This window comes from Thamnophis elegans, chromosome 12, assembly GCF_009769535.1.
Source record: "Thamnophis elegans isolate rThaEle1 chromosome 12, rThaEle1.pri, whole genome shotgun sequence".
In the NCBI taxonomy this organism is placed as follows: domain Eukaryota; kingdom Metazoa; phylum Chordata; class Lepidosauria; order Squamata; family Colubridae; genus Thamnophis; species Thamnophis elegans.
This window is the reverse complement of record NC_045552.1, coordinates 55,857,150-55,872,183: the sequence shown is the minus strand read 5'-3', so window position 1 is coordinate 55,872,183 and position 15,034 is coordinate 55,857,150. Positions and strand designations below refer to the sequence as shown.

Sequence of the window (15,034 nt, the reverse complement as noted above, 5' to 3'; positions counted from 1 at the left end):
GCTCAGTCGCCGCGATTCACAGTCAGGTGGCTTTCTGGCATCAAGATATATTATGCCAGAACGTTTCCACCATCTACGAAGACAATTCGGCCCCTTTTGTTAAAAGGAGCAAAGCTTTTAGTCAGCCTATCCCTAGCTCTGGAAAGGATTGAGTAACCCCGGCATTACCTCCTAACCTGTGTCACATTTTTGAAAGGAGTGTTTGGAAATAATAACGGTGCCGCTGTATATTATTATGGTAATGCCGAGTTTAATTGTCTATCTTCCCACATGCCAAGAGGAATAATGAATGGGCCTGTTTTCTTCTGAACAAACGAATTGTTTATTGATTTTTATGCGGGTAGCGCTGATCTGAATTTATTTTAAGCTTCTTTTGTCTGACGTGTGAAGAATTAAGTGCTGGTGGCTGGCTCTCTTAGTCTGCTCTGAGTAGACGGGCTCACTTCCTACCACCCCCCACCCCCTTGTGAGCTCACAGGCAAGTGAGCAAAGAAAGTGTGAAAAACATCTCTGTGAGCTGTGCATTTCCCACTTAGGACCTTCTTCAGGGCGGCTTTTAAGGATCTTCTTATAATTTAGCATCTTCCACTTTTATAAATAACGGATTCAGGCAAGCATGTCTCCGTCGAAACTCCCTAGGCGAACAGCTCCATTGCTGCCTGACAATCCTCCTCTAATTTCGTCCCTCTTGATACGATCTGTCACTTTTTAGTACTTGTCTTCAGGGTTACCTTGAACAGCCTGTGGCCTGTTAAATAGTTTGCATCAATTTCCATAATGAGCTGGATCCATTTGTATGAAAGTCAGTCCTCTGGCTTGGCGGTCCTGTCGATTCTTAGATCGAAATATTCTCTTTTTGTCGAGCTGCGTTGCGAGCCATTTCCCCCCCCACTTTCACTGCAGCTTTTGATTCCTTTTTTTTGGGGGGGGGGGAGCAGCAAAAAGTAGAAAGAATCCTTGTAACTTTTCCCTCTTTCCTGTGAAAGGCAGGAAAGGAAGAAAGATGAATAATGTTTATTCATTATTAATAATGTTTAGATAGCAGGGAATCGGATCTAGCGTTCTTGGCATAGAAACATCCCCAAACGAATAGTCACGTGGCTCTCTGACCCCACCGGACTGCCTCGCTGAGAATTTGGCAAGAAGTGTTTTGTTTGTTTTAAATTGCCTTCTGTGATTGAGGGCAAAGCCCCACTTACACCACTGCTGACATGCAAGTATTATTTGCTTAAAATTCAAATAATAGGATGTTAGGTTTCCTAAAGACGCCCTAATTGATTCATAAGCATCAAGTCAAGTTTTCAATACAAAACCAGTGATTTATTAGGAGCTCCATTAGGCAAGATCTGTTGGCAGCCAAGCCTGTGCTTCGTTGGATTTACTTCTGAACTTTAGCCCTGTTCCTTCCCTCCGCTCAATCTGTGTCATAAATCACATTACCCTATAGATGCCCCCTTCCCAAACCGGCTGCAATCATCTGAGATCCGATGCCAGCCGAGAGTATGTGTGGAATGCACTCCACCTCATTCTGTCCCCTCGACAACACGGAGAGTTGACATAGGAAACACGGACGGGGCAGTTCAAAATCCAACAGACAGTTCTACAAAAGTTGATGCTTGGGAATAATCCCCAAAGACAGGAATGATTAAGTCTACTAAAAAAAAAAAAAACCCTCCTTCTAGGAAGAGATGAAGCAGAAATGAAATGCTAAGAGTTTGCTGGTGTCCCCCAAACTTGAACAAATGATCAGAAGATCTTGCTTTAAGGTAGAAAAATCACGGCGCCATAAAAATGGTGTGAAAAGTATTACAATAACAATAACTGTAGAGATTTGCCTGACCAATGGAATATGGAGATGTCTTTTCTGTAGTTCGTTGCATTAATGATCGACCTTGAATATGGCCAAGATCTTGTCTAATGCTTATACTCTAATTAATACCATCATTCCTACATGATGTAGGGAACTCTTGGAGCCTGTAGAGATTCTCAGTCCTCCTGGTCACGGTTGTCACAAAGGTGTTTTTTCAAGAGGCAACTGGACTTTATTTGAACATGTTTCGCTTCTCATCCAAGAAGCTTTTTCAGCTCTGATCAGATAGGGGGCAATGGAAGGATTTATATTCCTTGCAGACAGCTGGTCATTTGCATCCTTTTAGAGGGTCGTTGAAGCCCTTGGAGGTTTCTCTGTGTCCCGAGGGTCACCTGAGTGGTGCTCCTGCTTCCTGTAGTCTGCAAGTCCCCCCTCCCTCTGGAAATCCATTCCTACTTCCACACCATTCCAAGGGTCTTCATCCCAAACAATGCAGCTAAAAGTCTGTAGAGATTCTTAGTCATCCACAGTTGTCCCAAAGGAGCTTTTTTTCAGGAGGCAACTGGACCTCCTTCTTTTTTTTTTCTTCTGAAGACTTTTTGAAGACTTCTTCAGATTCTTGGATGAGAAGTGAAACATCTTCAAAAGAAAAAAAAACAAGAAAGCCCAGTTGCCTCCTGGAAAAAGCACCTTCGGGCTAGTGAACTCTTGGCTTACTAGGGAGCTGACAGCAGCCAAGTGAGTGTGTGGTCACCTAAGGGGGCAAATTGAGAGATTTCAGAAGTCTTGATTATCCCTCCAGTCTCCTCCGGCTCTTGGTGACTCTATGGACCGGTCTTTCCACATCTTCCAGTCTTTCACTATTCCTTTGAGCTTTTCGGCGGTCTGGTCTCGATGCTCCAGCTGGGGTCAACAGAAGTCTTCAGTGAAACAAATGTTCTTCTCAGCCGTTGAGGAATCCATCCAGGTTTTGGCCGGTTTGACCTCTTCTGAGAAGGGTGGCCAGAAACGGAGGGCCTAACATCTCGGGACATGATGTCCTGATTATGTGGGTCTCTTTCCGTTCGAGTTTTGGGTAAGATATCACACAGAGGCAGCCTTGGCGCATGACTTGAATCGGAGCCTGGATGGGGGAACAGAGGCCTGCCTGTCTCCACAGTCCCCACTGGAACATTTACAGTGGAGGCTCTTTTCTCTTCCCAGACGCCCAAGCGCGGTGGAGATCATTCAGCCCCCCCCCCCCCTCTTTCCCCCTGCCATAAGCTTGGTGTTGTGTGTATTCGCTCATGGATTTATTTTTAGAAGCTTGGAAGGTGTGAAGTCACTGCATCCGACTGCAACAGAGGCCGGCTTCGGTTCTAGGGGGAGGCTGCCCTGGGGAGGGAGTGGATCGGAAGGGATGTGGGGGGCAGAGGACTGTTCCCAATCATCATGGCCGCCCTGAGTGGTTTGGGGAAGCAGCCATGGGAATCCTTACGGGAAGCTGCCTCTCCTGCTTGTACATTCACATCAAGACCTGCTCCCACCTCCCGTGGCCACCCAGGTCTCTCTGAGCAGCGAAAGGGGGAGGTGGCATGGAAGGAATCCTTCAATTCCTGCTTCCTTCCCCAGAAAGCCTTGCTGTTAGAAGAGCTGCAGGCTAGACGTTCCCTTGGAAACTTTTTCTCTAAACACACGAGATTTAATTTTAATGCCGGTTAATGTTTAGCACAGTAGAGACCCGGTGTTTTTCTGCTCTGCACCTGAATAGCTGCTTCTCCCTCTGCGGTCTGTGCAAAGGTTACTAATATGGTTAAAGCCCGCTTCTTGGAAAGCTTTTAATTCTTGCTGGCTATCAAATGGGTGTTTCTGAGAAAGGAAGGAAGAAAAGGAAGATCATTCACAGACATGTGTGTGTGTGTGTGTGTAAAAAAAAAATGCAACTTATGTTTAGGAAGGGGGAGAGCTTTGTTGAGTTTTTCGACCGATATGACTGAGGTGCCCTGTTCCCGTGGCTGCTTTGCATGCACCTGCTTCCTTTAAAAAGAGGCAACTAAAACTTTGCTCCCTGTCTATTTTCACAATCGGGGGGCTGAAAATAGAACGGGCAATCCGGTCAGAAACATGAAACCAGCAGAGAGATGGGGGGGGGGGGGAAGAGAGAAGGAGGGAGGGAGGGAGGGAGAAGGAGAGTGAGTCTGTTTCCGACACTGATGCCCAAATCATCCGTAAAACCATGAGGTTGTGGAAAATAAATCCACAAAGGCAGAAGATTCTGCTCAGCGTCCTTTCTGAAGCGATGGCTGCCAAGGGAGCTTCCTTTGCCCCAAACCAACATCCCTGGATGAGAGGCTGCCCCACAGCAAAAGAGCCAGAGAGGGCAGCATTGAGGGGTCGCCTTGGTTCACCGACAAAAGGGCGAACGACAAAACCGCGCCCGACTAAACCGCGTCGCTGACGTCATCAACAGGGCGACAACAGCGCGGAGAAAGAAGCACGCTGTAAACCCTAAACCTAAATTTAACCCCTAACCCTAAACCTAATCCTAATCCTAAACCTAACCCTAAACCTAACCCTTAACCTAATCCTAAACCTAACCCTAAACCTAACCCTAAACCTAACTCTTACCTTAAGTTGAATCGGCTTGCTTTCAACACGCTATTTAAAGCGCCCTTCTTTCTCCGCGCTGGCTGTTGTCGCCACGTTGATGACGTCAGCGACGCGGTTTAGTCGGGCGCGGTTTTGTTGTTCGCCCTTTTGTCGGGTCACGGGACGCCTTAACCCGCCTTCTTTCCTTGGGGTCGAGGCGTGGAATATAATGGCCTTCCTTCCTCATGGCTGGGCCTTTGGGGTCTTTGGGGGTGGGGGCTGTTTCAGAGATTGCAGACGTGGGTCAAATATGCGCGGATCCTTGATTTACGGTCACAATCCAGCCCAACATTTCTGTCGCTAAGTGAGACATTTGTTAAGTGAGTTGTGCCCCATTCCATGACCTTTCTCGGTGCAGTTGTTAAGTGAATCACTGCAGTTGATAAGTTAGGTACATGGTTGCTAAGTGAATTTGGCTTCCCCACTGACTTTGCTCGTCAGAAGGTCAGAAAAGGGGGTGGGGTCCCGTGGCTCCCCGGGGCCGTCGTAAATACGGCTCAGTTGCCAAGCACCTGAATTCTGATCATCTTTTCCCAACAGCTACGGTGGAGTGTTACAATCCCAGGATGAACGAATGGAGCTACGTGGCGAAGATGAACGAACCCCATTATGGCCACGCGGGGACTGTCTATGGGGGCCTGATGTACATCTCAGGTGAGCCGGCCCGTCGTCCTCAAACCTTTCCCCTCCCAAACCACACCTGCAGACCTCCACTGCCAGGTGTACCTTTCATCCTCAAAGAGACCTACTGGGTTTTTCAGAGTATAAGACGCACCAAGATTTCGAAGAATCAGACTTAAAAAAAGGTTTTGCACTCTGCAGACCTCCCCAAAACAGCCTGTTTTTCATGAAAATGGGCCTGGTTTTTGTCAAAAAGGGGGCATGGATAGCCTTTAGGAGACTTGTAGAGTGCTCCTGGGGGCTGGGGGGGGGCAAAATGAGCAAAGAACGGCCCATTTTTTGCTCATTTCTGTCCTCCCCAGTGGCCAGGAACACTCTGGAAGCCTCCTGAAGGCCATGCACAGCCATTTTTGCAAAGGGGGCGAGGTTTCGGGAGGCCAAAGAATGTATTCAGGCGCACCCAGATTTCCACCCTCTTCTTTGAGGGGAAAAAGTGTGTCTTATATTCCAAAAAATACGGTATGTACTCTTTCACTCCTCTTGAGTTTCCACCCCACTTGATGGTTCAGAGAAGACACACTGTTAAATCTTGGACTTTCCTCTTGGATATACCGTTTTTTCCTGAAAATAAGACCGGGTCTTCTTTTCTCTTTTTTCCCCTATTCAAGGTTTTTTTTTTAATACAAATTAAACATATTATAGGAACAAAGAGTTGTCGGAGTCTTTTCTTTTACATCCTCTCATTTACATAATCCTTTTTACATCATTGTTTCCTTCTCACTTTCTGCCAAATTATTCTCTTCCATTATTTTTCATCTTTATGATTACTTTTTCTTAATACATAAACAATATCTTCCGTTGCCCTTTCAAAGTTACACCAGATTTTCTTCTCTTATTTTCTTTTGACAACCCCTCCCCCCCCCCAAAAAAAATAAGCGCTTGGCCTTATTTTTGGGGAGCCCTTATTATTTTTGAGGTGCAGGAGGCGGCGAGCATGGTCACCTCATGGCTGCTGCTGTGTTGCAATATTTTCAGGGAGGGCTTATTTTAGCCCATGCGCACAAAAGCCCCATTGGGCTTATTATCCGGGGGAGGTCTTATTTTCGGAGAAACAGGTTATTTCAGCTGATTGGCTGCCTTCCGTGATAGCCACCCCTTTAAAAAGGGAAATCCAGCCGCTTTCTTGTTTATGATGCTCATTCCTGATCAGATTTATAATAACAGAGCCGGAGGGGGCCTTGTGGGTCATCTTATAAATGTCCCCCGTTGGGAGAAATGGGCTAAGAGGTGCCTGTGTAGCTTAGCCATCTCGCCAATGTTGGAGATCCCTGGACTAAAGGTTTGAACTGGGGATCTTTGGAACCCAATCCCATGTGCCAAGAGTGTGGGGCACTGGGGAAAGGGGGGTGAGGAGCCAGAGGAGCCCCCTGTGGCACTTGGGGCTGCCCCCCTCCCCCAAGCAGTCCTAGAGCCCATTTGGGCAGGGATGGAGGTGCTGGATTAGGAGCAGGGAGGCCCAGATTGTGGTCCCTCCTTAGCCACAGAGGTGACCAAACCCCCTTCCTGCTTTCCAGCCCAGCCCCCTAACAGGCTTGCTGGGGGGGAGGAGGGGGAGGGCTGGTGACCTTGAGCTGCTAGAAATCTTGGAAGCAGCAGACAAATGAGCTGTGTTTTCCTCCCAGGAAGAGAGCCAGGACCTAATCGGTGGATTTTCTTTGTCTGATTCACACCCACGTGCCCTGGTTGGAGTGGGAGTGGGGGTGGGGGAGAGGGCCACTTGCTACATAGGTATCCCCCTTCCACCCCACCTCTGACTCAGTCCTGGGGCTCGGCTGAGATCAGCATTCCGAGGGCTTCACCCATTCAGTGGTGAGGGTGGGAGTTTGGCCACGGCACCCCTTTTGCACGCTGAGCTGTGAAATGAGACGGTCATCTGAACGGGGAAGGCCAGACGGTGAGATGGGTGGCATATACAGGTAGTTCTCAACTTACAACACTTCATTTAGTGACTCTTCAAAGTTACAACAGCGCTAAAAAAAAAAGACTTATGGCCACCCTTTAGATCTTTGCCGCATTCCCCACAATCACACGATCCAAATTCAGATGCTTGGCAACTGGTTCACGCTTATGACCGTTGCTGCATCCCAAGGTCAAGTTTTGTGACCTCCCGACAAGCAGAATCCATGGGGAAGCCAGATTCACTTAACAACGGTGGCAAGGAAGGTCACAAAATGGGGCAAAGTCACTTAACAAGTGTGTCGCTTAGCCACAGAAACGTCGGGCTCGGTTCAGTTCAGTTCAGTTTATTGTATTTGTATGCCGCCCTTTTCCCCCCGAAGGGGGACTCAGGGCGGCTCACAACTCGAACCGGGGAAGGGGGATACAGACAAAAAATTTTAAAAAACAAACATAACAATATATAATTTAAAACTCACAACAGTCATACCATTCGAGACGGGGGGGGGGGGGGGCAACACCTCTTTAGCCCCAGGCCTGTCGGAACAGCCAGGTCTTAAGGGCTATGCGGAAGGCCTGGAGGGTGGTGAGGGTTCGAATCTCCACGGGGAGTTCGTTCCAGAGGGTCGGAGCAGCCACAGAGAAGGCTCTCCTCCGGGTAGTCGCCAGTCAACACTGGCCGGCGGATGGAATTCGGAGGAGGCCTAATCTATGGGATCTAATCGGTCTAGTGGAGGTAATTGGCAGCAGGCAGGTTGCGGTTGTAAGTCGAGGACTACCTGTAGGTTTGATAAAGAGAGAAACGAGCGTGCTGGTGAAGGCTTTGGTCAGCCTTGGGACTCCCTACCGGCTGTTGACTGAGTGTCTGCCTTTCTCCTCCCCTCAGGTGGCATCACCCACGACACTTTCCAGAAGGAGCTCATGTGCTTTGACCCCGACACGGACAAATGGACACAGAAGGCCCCCATGACCACGGTGAGGGGCCTCCACTGCATGTGCACGGTGGGCGATAAGCTCTACGTCATCGGGGGCAACCATTTCCGGGGCACCAGCGATTACGACGACGTGCTCAGCTGCGAATATTACTCCCCGACCCTGGACCAGTGGACTCCCATCGCAGCCATGCTGCGTGGCCAAAGTGACGTCGGGGTGGCTGTCTTCGAGAATAAGATCTACGTGGTGGGGGGCTACTCGTGGAACAACCGTTGTATGGTGGAGATCGTTCAAAAGTACGACCCGGAGAAGGACGAGTGGCACAAGGTCTTTGACCTGCCAGAGTCCCTGGGGGGCATCCGGGCCTGCACCCTGACAGTCTTCCCCCCCGAGGACAATCTAGCGTCGCCTTCACGGGAGTCGCCTCTTTCGGCGCCTTGAGAACGGTCCCGGAGGGGCCCCCGCGGGGACCCTTGCTCTCCTGCTGCACCGCGCCATGGGTCCTCTCCTCGTCTTCAGCAGCTTCTATAGGGCTTCTTGCCCTGAAGCTGTAGGCAAATCACAGGTGGGGTGGGGTTGGGTTGGGGGGGGCCTCCGAGGAAAGACGTGATTGTCCACGGGGTGTTTGGTCTGGGGAGTTTCTGGCGGTGGGCCTGGAAAATGCTGGACCTCCAAAGGCTCAACAAAGGAGGAGGAGGAAACAGCAGCGGCTCCTGTCGGTTTTCCACTCGCGGGAGAGGGAAGGAAGAAGATGGGCTGAATGGCACCTACCAGAGCCCCTTGGCCAAGCCTGGAGGAGAGCTTCCTCATGGGTGGGGAGAGGACCCCCCCCCTTCTCTGTCTCTAGCCCCAGCCGCCTCCCCCTCCCCCTCTGAATGAATGGAGCGTTTTAGACTTCATGCCCGGGACTCTGCGTGAAAAGGCCCTGCAGGAGTTTGGAAGCCGTGAAGGAGGGAAGGGCACCTGAGGTGACCTTGGATCTGTACATCGGGGGGTGGGGAGGCTTCCCCTCCCCTGCTGCCCCCCCAATTAAAAAGAATGAAGCATTGACTGAGGGTTTTTGTTCTTTTTCTCTTTGCCTTCTGTCTCCTTCTCCCCGTCGCTCGGGTGATTCGTGGCCTGGCAACTCCGTGAGGTCCCTGCACTGGATTTCCCGAGAGACAAGGGCTAGAACTCTCTCTGAATTAAGCCACTCCGCGTTTGACCAGAGTGTTTCCTCCGGATGAAAACGCGCCTGTGGGCCTTGCCCCCCCTCCCTCTACTCTCCGGCCCCACGGGGGGCTCCTTTGCCTCTGACCACACACACCGCCCTCCCCGTATCAAATCTCAGTTCAGACGGTTATTCAGCACAAACACAGCTTGGGACAGAGCTGCTTTTTTTTTGCTCAGAGAATTCAGCCTCTGCCCTGTTTCCTTTTGTTCAATAAAATCTTTAACTGCAATTAGGTGGGAGTTTGTTCTTGAAATGAAGGGCTCCGCTCTCTTCTTCCCGCTCTCGCCTCCCGTTGCCAGGTAACCCTTTTATGTGTATGTTGTGTGGTGTGGGGGGAAGCACAGCCGGCTGGGCTCTGGTTCCGCAGGAGCTTCCAAAGTGGGGGGGGAGACTTGACGTACTTTTCCCGCAAACTCCCACGGGATGCTCAAGCAGAGCCTGTGGGGCAGAGATCCCCAAACCTGGCAACTTTTAAGACTGGTGGATGTCAATTCCCAGAATTCTACAGCCAGCAGAGCTGGTTGGGGAATTCTGGGAGTTGATGTCCACCAGTCTTAAAGTGGCCAGGTTTGAAGACCTCTGATCTAAGTGGAGAGATTGCAGAGGAAGGGATTACAGGAGAGTAAAATATGCTGGCTGGAGAATTCTGGGAGTTGATGTCCACCAGTCTTAAAGTTGCCAAGTTTGAAGACCTCTGATCTAAATGGAGAGATTGCAGAGGAAGGGATTATAAGAGAGTAAATTATGCTGGCTGGGGAATTCTGGGAGTTGAAGTCCACAAGTCTTAAAGTTGCCAAGTTTGAAGACCTCTGATCTAAGTGGAGAGAGTGTAGAGGGAAGGGATTACAAGAGAGTAAGTTCTGCTGGCTGGGGAATTCTGGGAGTTGATGTCCACCACTCTTAAAGTTGCCAAGTTTGAAGACCTCTGATCTAAGTGGAGAGATTGCAGAGGAAGGGATTACAAGAGAGTAAATTCTGCTGGCTGAGGAATTCTGGGAGTTAATGTCCACCACTCTTAAAGTTGCCAAGTTTGAAGACCTCTGATCTAAGTGGAGAGATTGCAGAGGAAGGGATTACAAGAGAGTAGGTTCTGATGGCTGGGGAATTCTGGGAGTTAATGTCCACCACTCTTAACGTTGCCAAGTTTGAAGATCTCTGCTGTGGCGGATTCAGTCTTTGCACCGCCTACAATGGGGGCTTTGCCATGCGGAGTGAAAGAGGGTGGGAGTCCAAGATTGTCTCACATTGGGAAAAGAGAGGGTCTCTTTCAGAGGCCTAGCACCCCAGGCTCACCCAGAAGACCCCCATCAAAGGCCCCACTCAAAGCAACAGACCCTACTCGCTCCTTGTGATGTGATGGGAGGCAAGCTAGTTTAATAAAATACATGAACGTGATGTCATCCCATCCTTGCTGGGTTCTCTCAAGAAGCCAGCCTTCCTCTCTCCTCTCAAGGTGGAAGCTTATTTTTAAGGCTGGCTTTAGATTTTGCTGTGGGCACCGCAGAACTGGGCTGGCTGGCGTTATGGTCCAAAGGGGCCTGGCATGGCAGTAGGGTCAGCTCTTGGGCCCTGGCGACAGCGTTGAGCTTGGTTGATCGAGTTCAGAAGCAGAGCCTGGGGTGTGCAGTCTGGGCACTCGCTGTCCCGAAGGATGGCCAAAGCCAGGAGAACGATGCTCCTCCAGATGTGGAGGACATCTGGCCTGGCCATGCGTGGAAAAGATGCTGCCGGTCGTAGCTTGTCAACATCAGGAATCGTTTCTAACCTGTGGGATTCATGAGGGCTTGTAGGCTTTGTCATCTCTAAGACCAGGTCAGGTGGGGATGTTCTCAACCTCTCCTTCGTGTAGCTGGGAGGCTCCATTTTTTCCCCCCAGGCCTGGAGTGTCCAACCTGGGCAATTTTAAGACCTGAACTCTGGGCGTTGGTCCACAGGTTGGACACCCCTGGCTTAGTCCCAGGGCTGGGTGCAGCCTTCCTTCCTTCTCTTCCAAAGTGGCTCTACCTTCTCTCTCTCCTCCACTCATTCCTGGCATACTCAGCTGTTCTGGGAGGCTCCCGAGTTGAGGAAGGGGCTTCTGCAACTCCTTATGTATTTAAGCCCTTCCAGTGGCAGCTGTTTCACTGCAAGGGGGGGGGACAGGACTGAGCACAGCTGCAGGAAGCTCTTGGTCCGACTGTTGACACCCGATCCCTTGGAAACTCCCCTGACAGGGAGCCTTTGCGAGTCTTTTTTGTGTGTGCATAAAGTCTTATTTTTTTCCTTTCAAATACATTCACAAATCTACATTCTTATAAATACTATTAACATTTATCTATTAACTATTAACATTTATCACTTTCTTGCCACCCTGTGTCTCCAGCTTTATTTTGCAACAACCCTACTCCTTCCTTCCTTCTCAATCTCCCTTCTCTCCCTTCTTCTTTCCTCCTCTCCTTCCTCTTTTCTCCCCCCCCACTCCTCCTCTCTTCTCTTTCGTACCCTCTCTCCTACTCTCACTTCCCCTCCCTTACTTCCTCTACTTTGCCCTTTCTTCCTTTTCCTCCTCATCCTCCCTCCTTTCTGTTGTTGCCCTTGTTCTTTTTTCTTTCTCTGATGGATTCTCGGGGTGGCATTTCAGCGATCCCCAATTTATATCTTCATGCAAATAATTTTCCCCGTTGCATTTTATTTCCCAAGAATAAATCCACTTGTACCATTTTTGGGCTTGTATACTTGAACTTTAATGCTTTTCTATTCCCCACCTCCCTTAATTTGATAATGAGTTATTTATTCTATGCTCTTTTCCTTTCTATTTCTTTTTTTAAAAAATATATTTTTATTTTCAAAACAAACATACAAATCCTCCTTCTTTACATACTGTGTAGAAAGTGTATCAGTTGATTACAAAAGGCTTTTGTGCATCTCTTCCACAGTCATCAAATATAGTTCATATTAACTCTAATATCTTAACTCGGATATTTATTATATTAAGGCCGAGGTGGCGCAGTGGTTAAATGCAGCACTGCAGGCTACTTCAGCTGACTGCAGTTCGGCTATTCAAATCTCACCGGCTCAGGGTTGACTCAGCCTTCCATCCTTCCGAGGTGGGTAAAATGAGGACCTGGATTGTTGGGGGCAATATGCTGACTCTGTAAACCGCTTAGAGAGGGCTGAAAGCCCTATGAAGCGGTATATTACAATTACCCACCTCGGAAGGATGGAAGGCTGAGTCAACCCTGAGCCAGTGAGATTTGAACAGCAGAACTGCAGAACTGCAGTCAGCTGAAGTAGCCTGCAGTGCTGCATTTAACCACTGCGCCACCTCGGCTCAAGATATTAGATTGTGCAGAAACGAATAGGTTGACATTGAGAATAAAGGACAAAGAGGAACCAGTGTACTTACAGGACACGGGGGCGATTTTGTGATTGGCTTCAAAAAAGATAAAAATAGAAAAAGGAACAAAACACAAAACACATAACTCAGATGACACATTATTAAATCGGGGGGAGGGGAAATAAGATGTGAAAATGTAAATATACAGGCAGAAAAATGATATGAATTGGCATGTTAAACAGCAATTATAAGAATGTATATTTAAGAATGAATCTGAAAGGAAAAATAAAAAACTTTTTTAAAAAAAAGAAGTTGGTTTGGGGCATTCAGACAGCTTATATTACTCTCTTGCCTGGGGGCTTCCCAGAATGCAGGTAGTCGAGCCCAACATTTAGCAATAGCAATAGCAGTTAGACTTATATACTGCTTCATACGGCTTTCAGCCCTCTCTAAGCGGTTTACAGTCAGCATATCGCCCCCAACAACAATCCGGGTCCTCATTTTACCCACCTCGGAAGGATGGAAGGCTGAGTCAACCTTGAGCTGGTGAGATTAGAACCGCTGAACTGCAGCTAACAGTCAGCTGAAGTGGCCTGCAGTACTGCACCCTAACCACTGCGCCACCTCGGCTCATTTCCATGGCTAAGCGAGACCGTGGTTAAGCGAGTTTCGCCCCATCTCTACGACAGCCTTTCTTGCCACCATTGTGACTTGTTAAGTTTCAGTGCTGGGGTAACGTCTGAGGGTCTCTAAATGAACTGTTGTTATGTGAGACAGTTAACAAATTCAAAGGCGCCAAGAATGAGCGCTGACGAGGCCTGCAGTTCCCTTCGGCTGGAGGGAGAGCCGCCTGCTTCCCCTGTTCTTGTCCAGGGTTTTGTTCTCCTGAAAAATCCCCCTGGACCTTTTCCTTGACGCTGCTGTGCTTGATGCAAGTTGGTTTCCCGGCCTGGTGTTAACTCCGGTGCCCATCATCCTGCCACCCTCTTCTCTGACGCTCTTGCAGCCAGCTAAAAACAGCTGAATGCCAAGAGGGAATTCTGCATTATCCCTGCGACGAGCCAGAAATGTGGGCACAAACTCATCGAGGCGGAGAGAGTTGGGATCTAATTTAAACTCTCCCTCTCTCTCTCCCTCCCTCTCTCTCTCTCTCTCTTTCTCTCTCTCTCTCTCTCTGGAGGGGGGGAAACAACGCTGGTGGGATCTGGGAACAAAACCTTGTTTCTTTTAAATGTCAGTCTAATTTTCTTCCTTTGTGGGAAGCAAAGGAGAATCAGCTCATGAAAAAAAACTTGTCTTTTACCAATCTCCATCTTTCTTCCCACCCCCCAGGCAGGAAAAACAACGAACGGTTTGTGGGGTGGGTGGGTGTCTCCCCATAATTTTGCTGGGAAGACCAAGACCACCAAGAGCCAGGGGTCTGTGGGCACCCTCCAGAGGGCATCTGCTGGAAACTTGGCAGCTCCCAGAAAGCGACTTGGTCAGTTCCAATCGTTCATGCGTGCCCAACGGGAAGCGATTCCCTAGTTGGCAAGCTGGAGTTTCAGAAGGAGAAAGAAGGGCTGGCATCTTTATCAGTAGATTTATGGGAGAAAGTAGCCTTCTGTAAGGTAGGCAGGGCTCTTAAAGTCCCTTTCCAAAGTAGCAATAGCAGTTAGACTTATATACCGCTTCATAGGGCTTTCAGCCCTCTCTAAGCGGTTTACAGAGTCAGCATATTGCCCCCAACAACAATCCGGGTCCTCATTTTACCCACCTCGGAAGGATGGAAGGCTGAGTCAACCCTGAGTCAGTGAGATTTGAACAGCCGAACTGCAGACCTGCAGTCAGCTGAAGTAGCCTGCAGTGCTGCATTTAACCACTGCGCCACCTCGGCAGAAAATGGGACGGAGCAGAATGCTCAATCTGTGAGAGACCCATTAGGAACTGGGAGGAGTCCAACTCACGTCGTATCTCCAGCCAACGCTTTGTTGAATCCCAAATCAGCTGCGTAAGGATTTGTGGAAATGGCCGGCTGATGTTCTCGTCCAACCCTGCTTCTCATCCAGCTGCCAAGAGATGCACCGTTTTTGTACAAGATGAGTTTTTTTTTAATCCTGAACAGATGGTATCAAGCTTTATTTTGGGTGACAGGCCTCGGAAGGGTGCTCCGCCTTCTTCCACCACTGGAACCCCTCGTGATGAGTTTTGCCTTGACTTCTCCGACCCTTGTTAGATGTTCCTAGGTTTCTCTCTCATCCCTTGCCATCGGTTCTGCTCCTCCTCCTCCTCAGTTATCCATCTTTCTCCTCTGATCCATTCCCAAAGCACCCAAGAATTCCATGCAGCTAAAGAAGAAAAACATTATCTGTGGCTTCCAGAAACTGGGATCCAAGATATAGCATCAGTTGGATTCCTGGAAGGTCTGGATTGACCTTCAAAGGGGAGATTGGCAATGTTCCAGCGTAGGTTGATTGTTGTGTTGCAGAAGGACCTTCTCTTGAGGATGAGGGTCCAGGATTCTCCGTAGCAGTGGAAGCCTCAAGGGGCCATCTGCTGGAAGGCTGGTAGACTTCCT

The 15,034-nt window shown here is 49.1% G+C and overlaps 1 protein-coding gene across 5 annotated transcripts in view; it reads left to right on the top strand.

The window, feature by feature from the left end:
* The window catches only part of LOC116515817 (kelch-like protein 13), a 44,974-nt gene extending 35,584 nt beyond the window's left edge, over positions 1-9,390 (top strand). For all 5 annotated transcript variants that reach the window (XM_032228062.1, XM_032228064.1, XM_032228066.1 and 2 more), the window contains 2 exons: positions 4,979-5,092; positions 7,902-9,390. In XM_032228062.1, the coding sequence (XP_032083953.1) occupies positions 4,979-5,092; positions 7,902-8,389 (602 nt within the window). In that variant the 3' untranslated portion in view covers positions 8,390-9,390. The remainder of the gene's footprint in view (positions 1-4,978; positions 5,093-7,901) is intronic.
* The last annotated feature ends 5,644 nt before the right edge of the window (positions 9,391-15,034 follow it).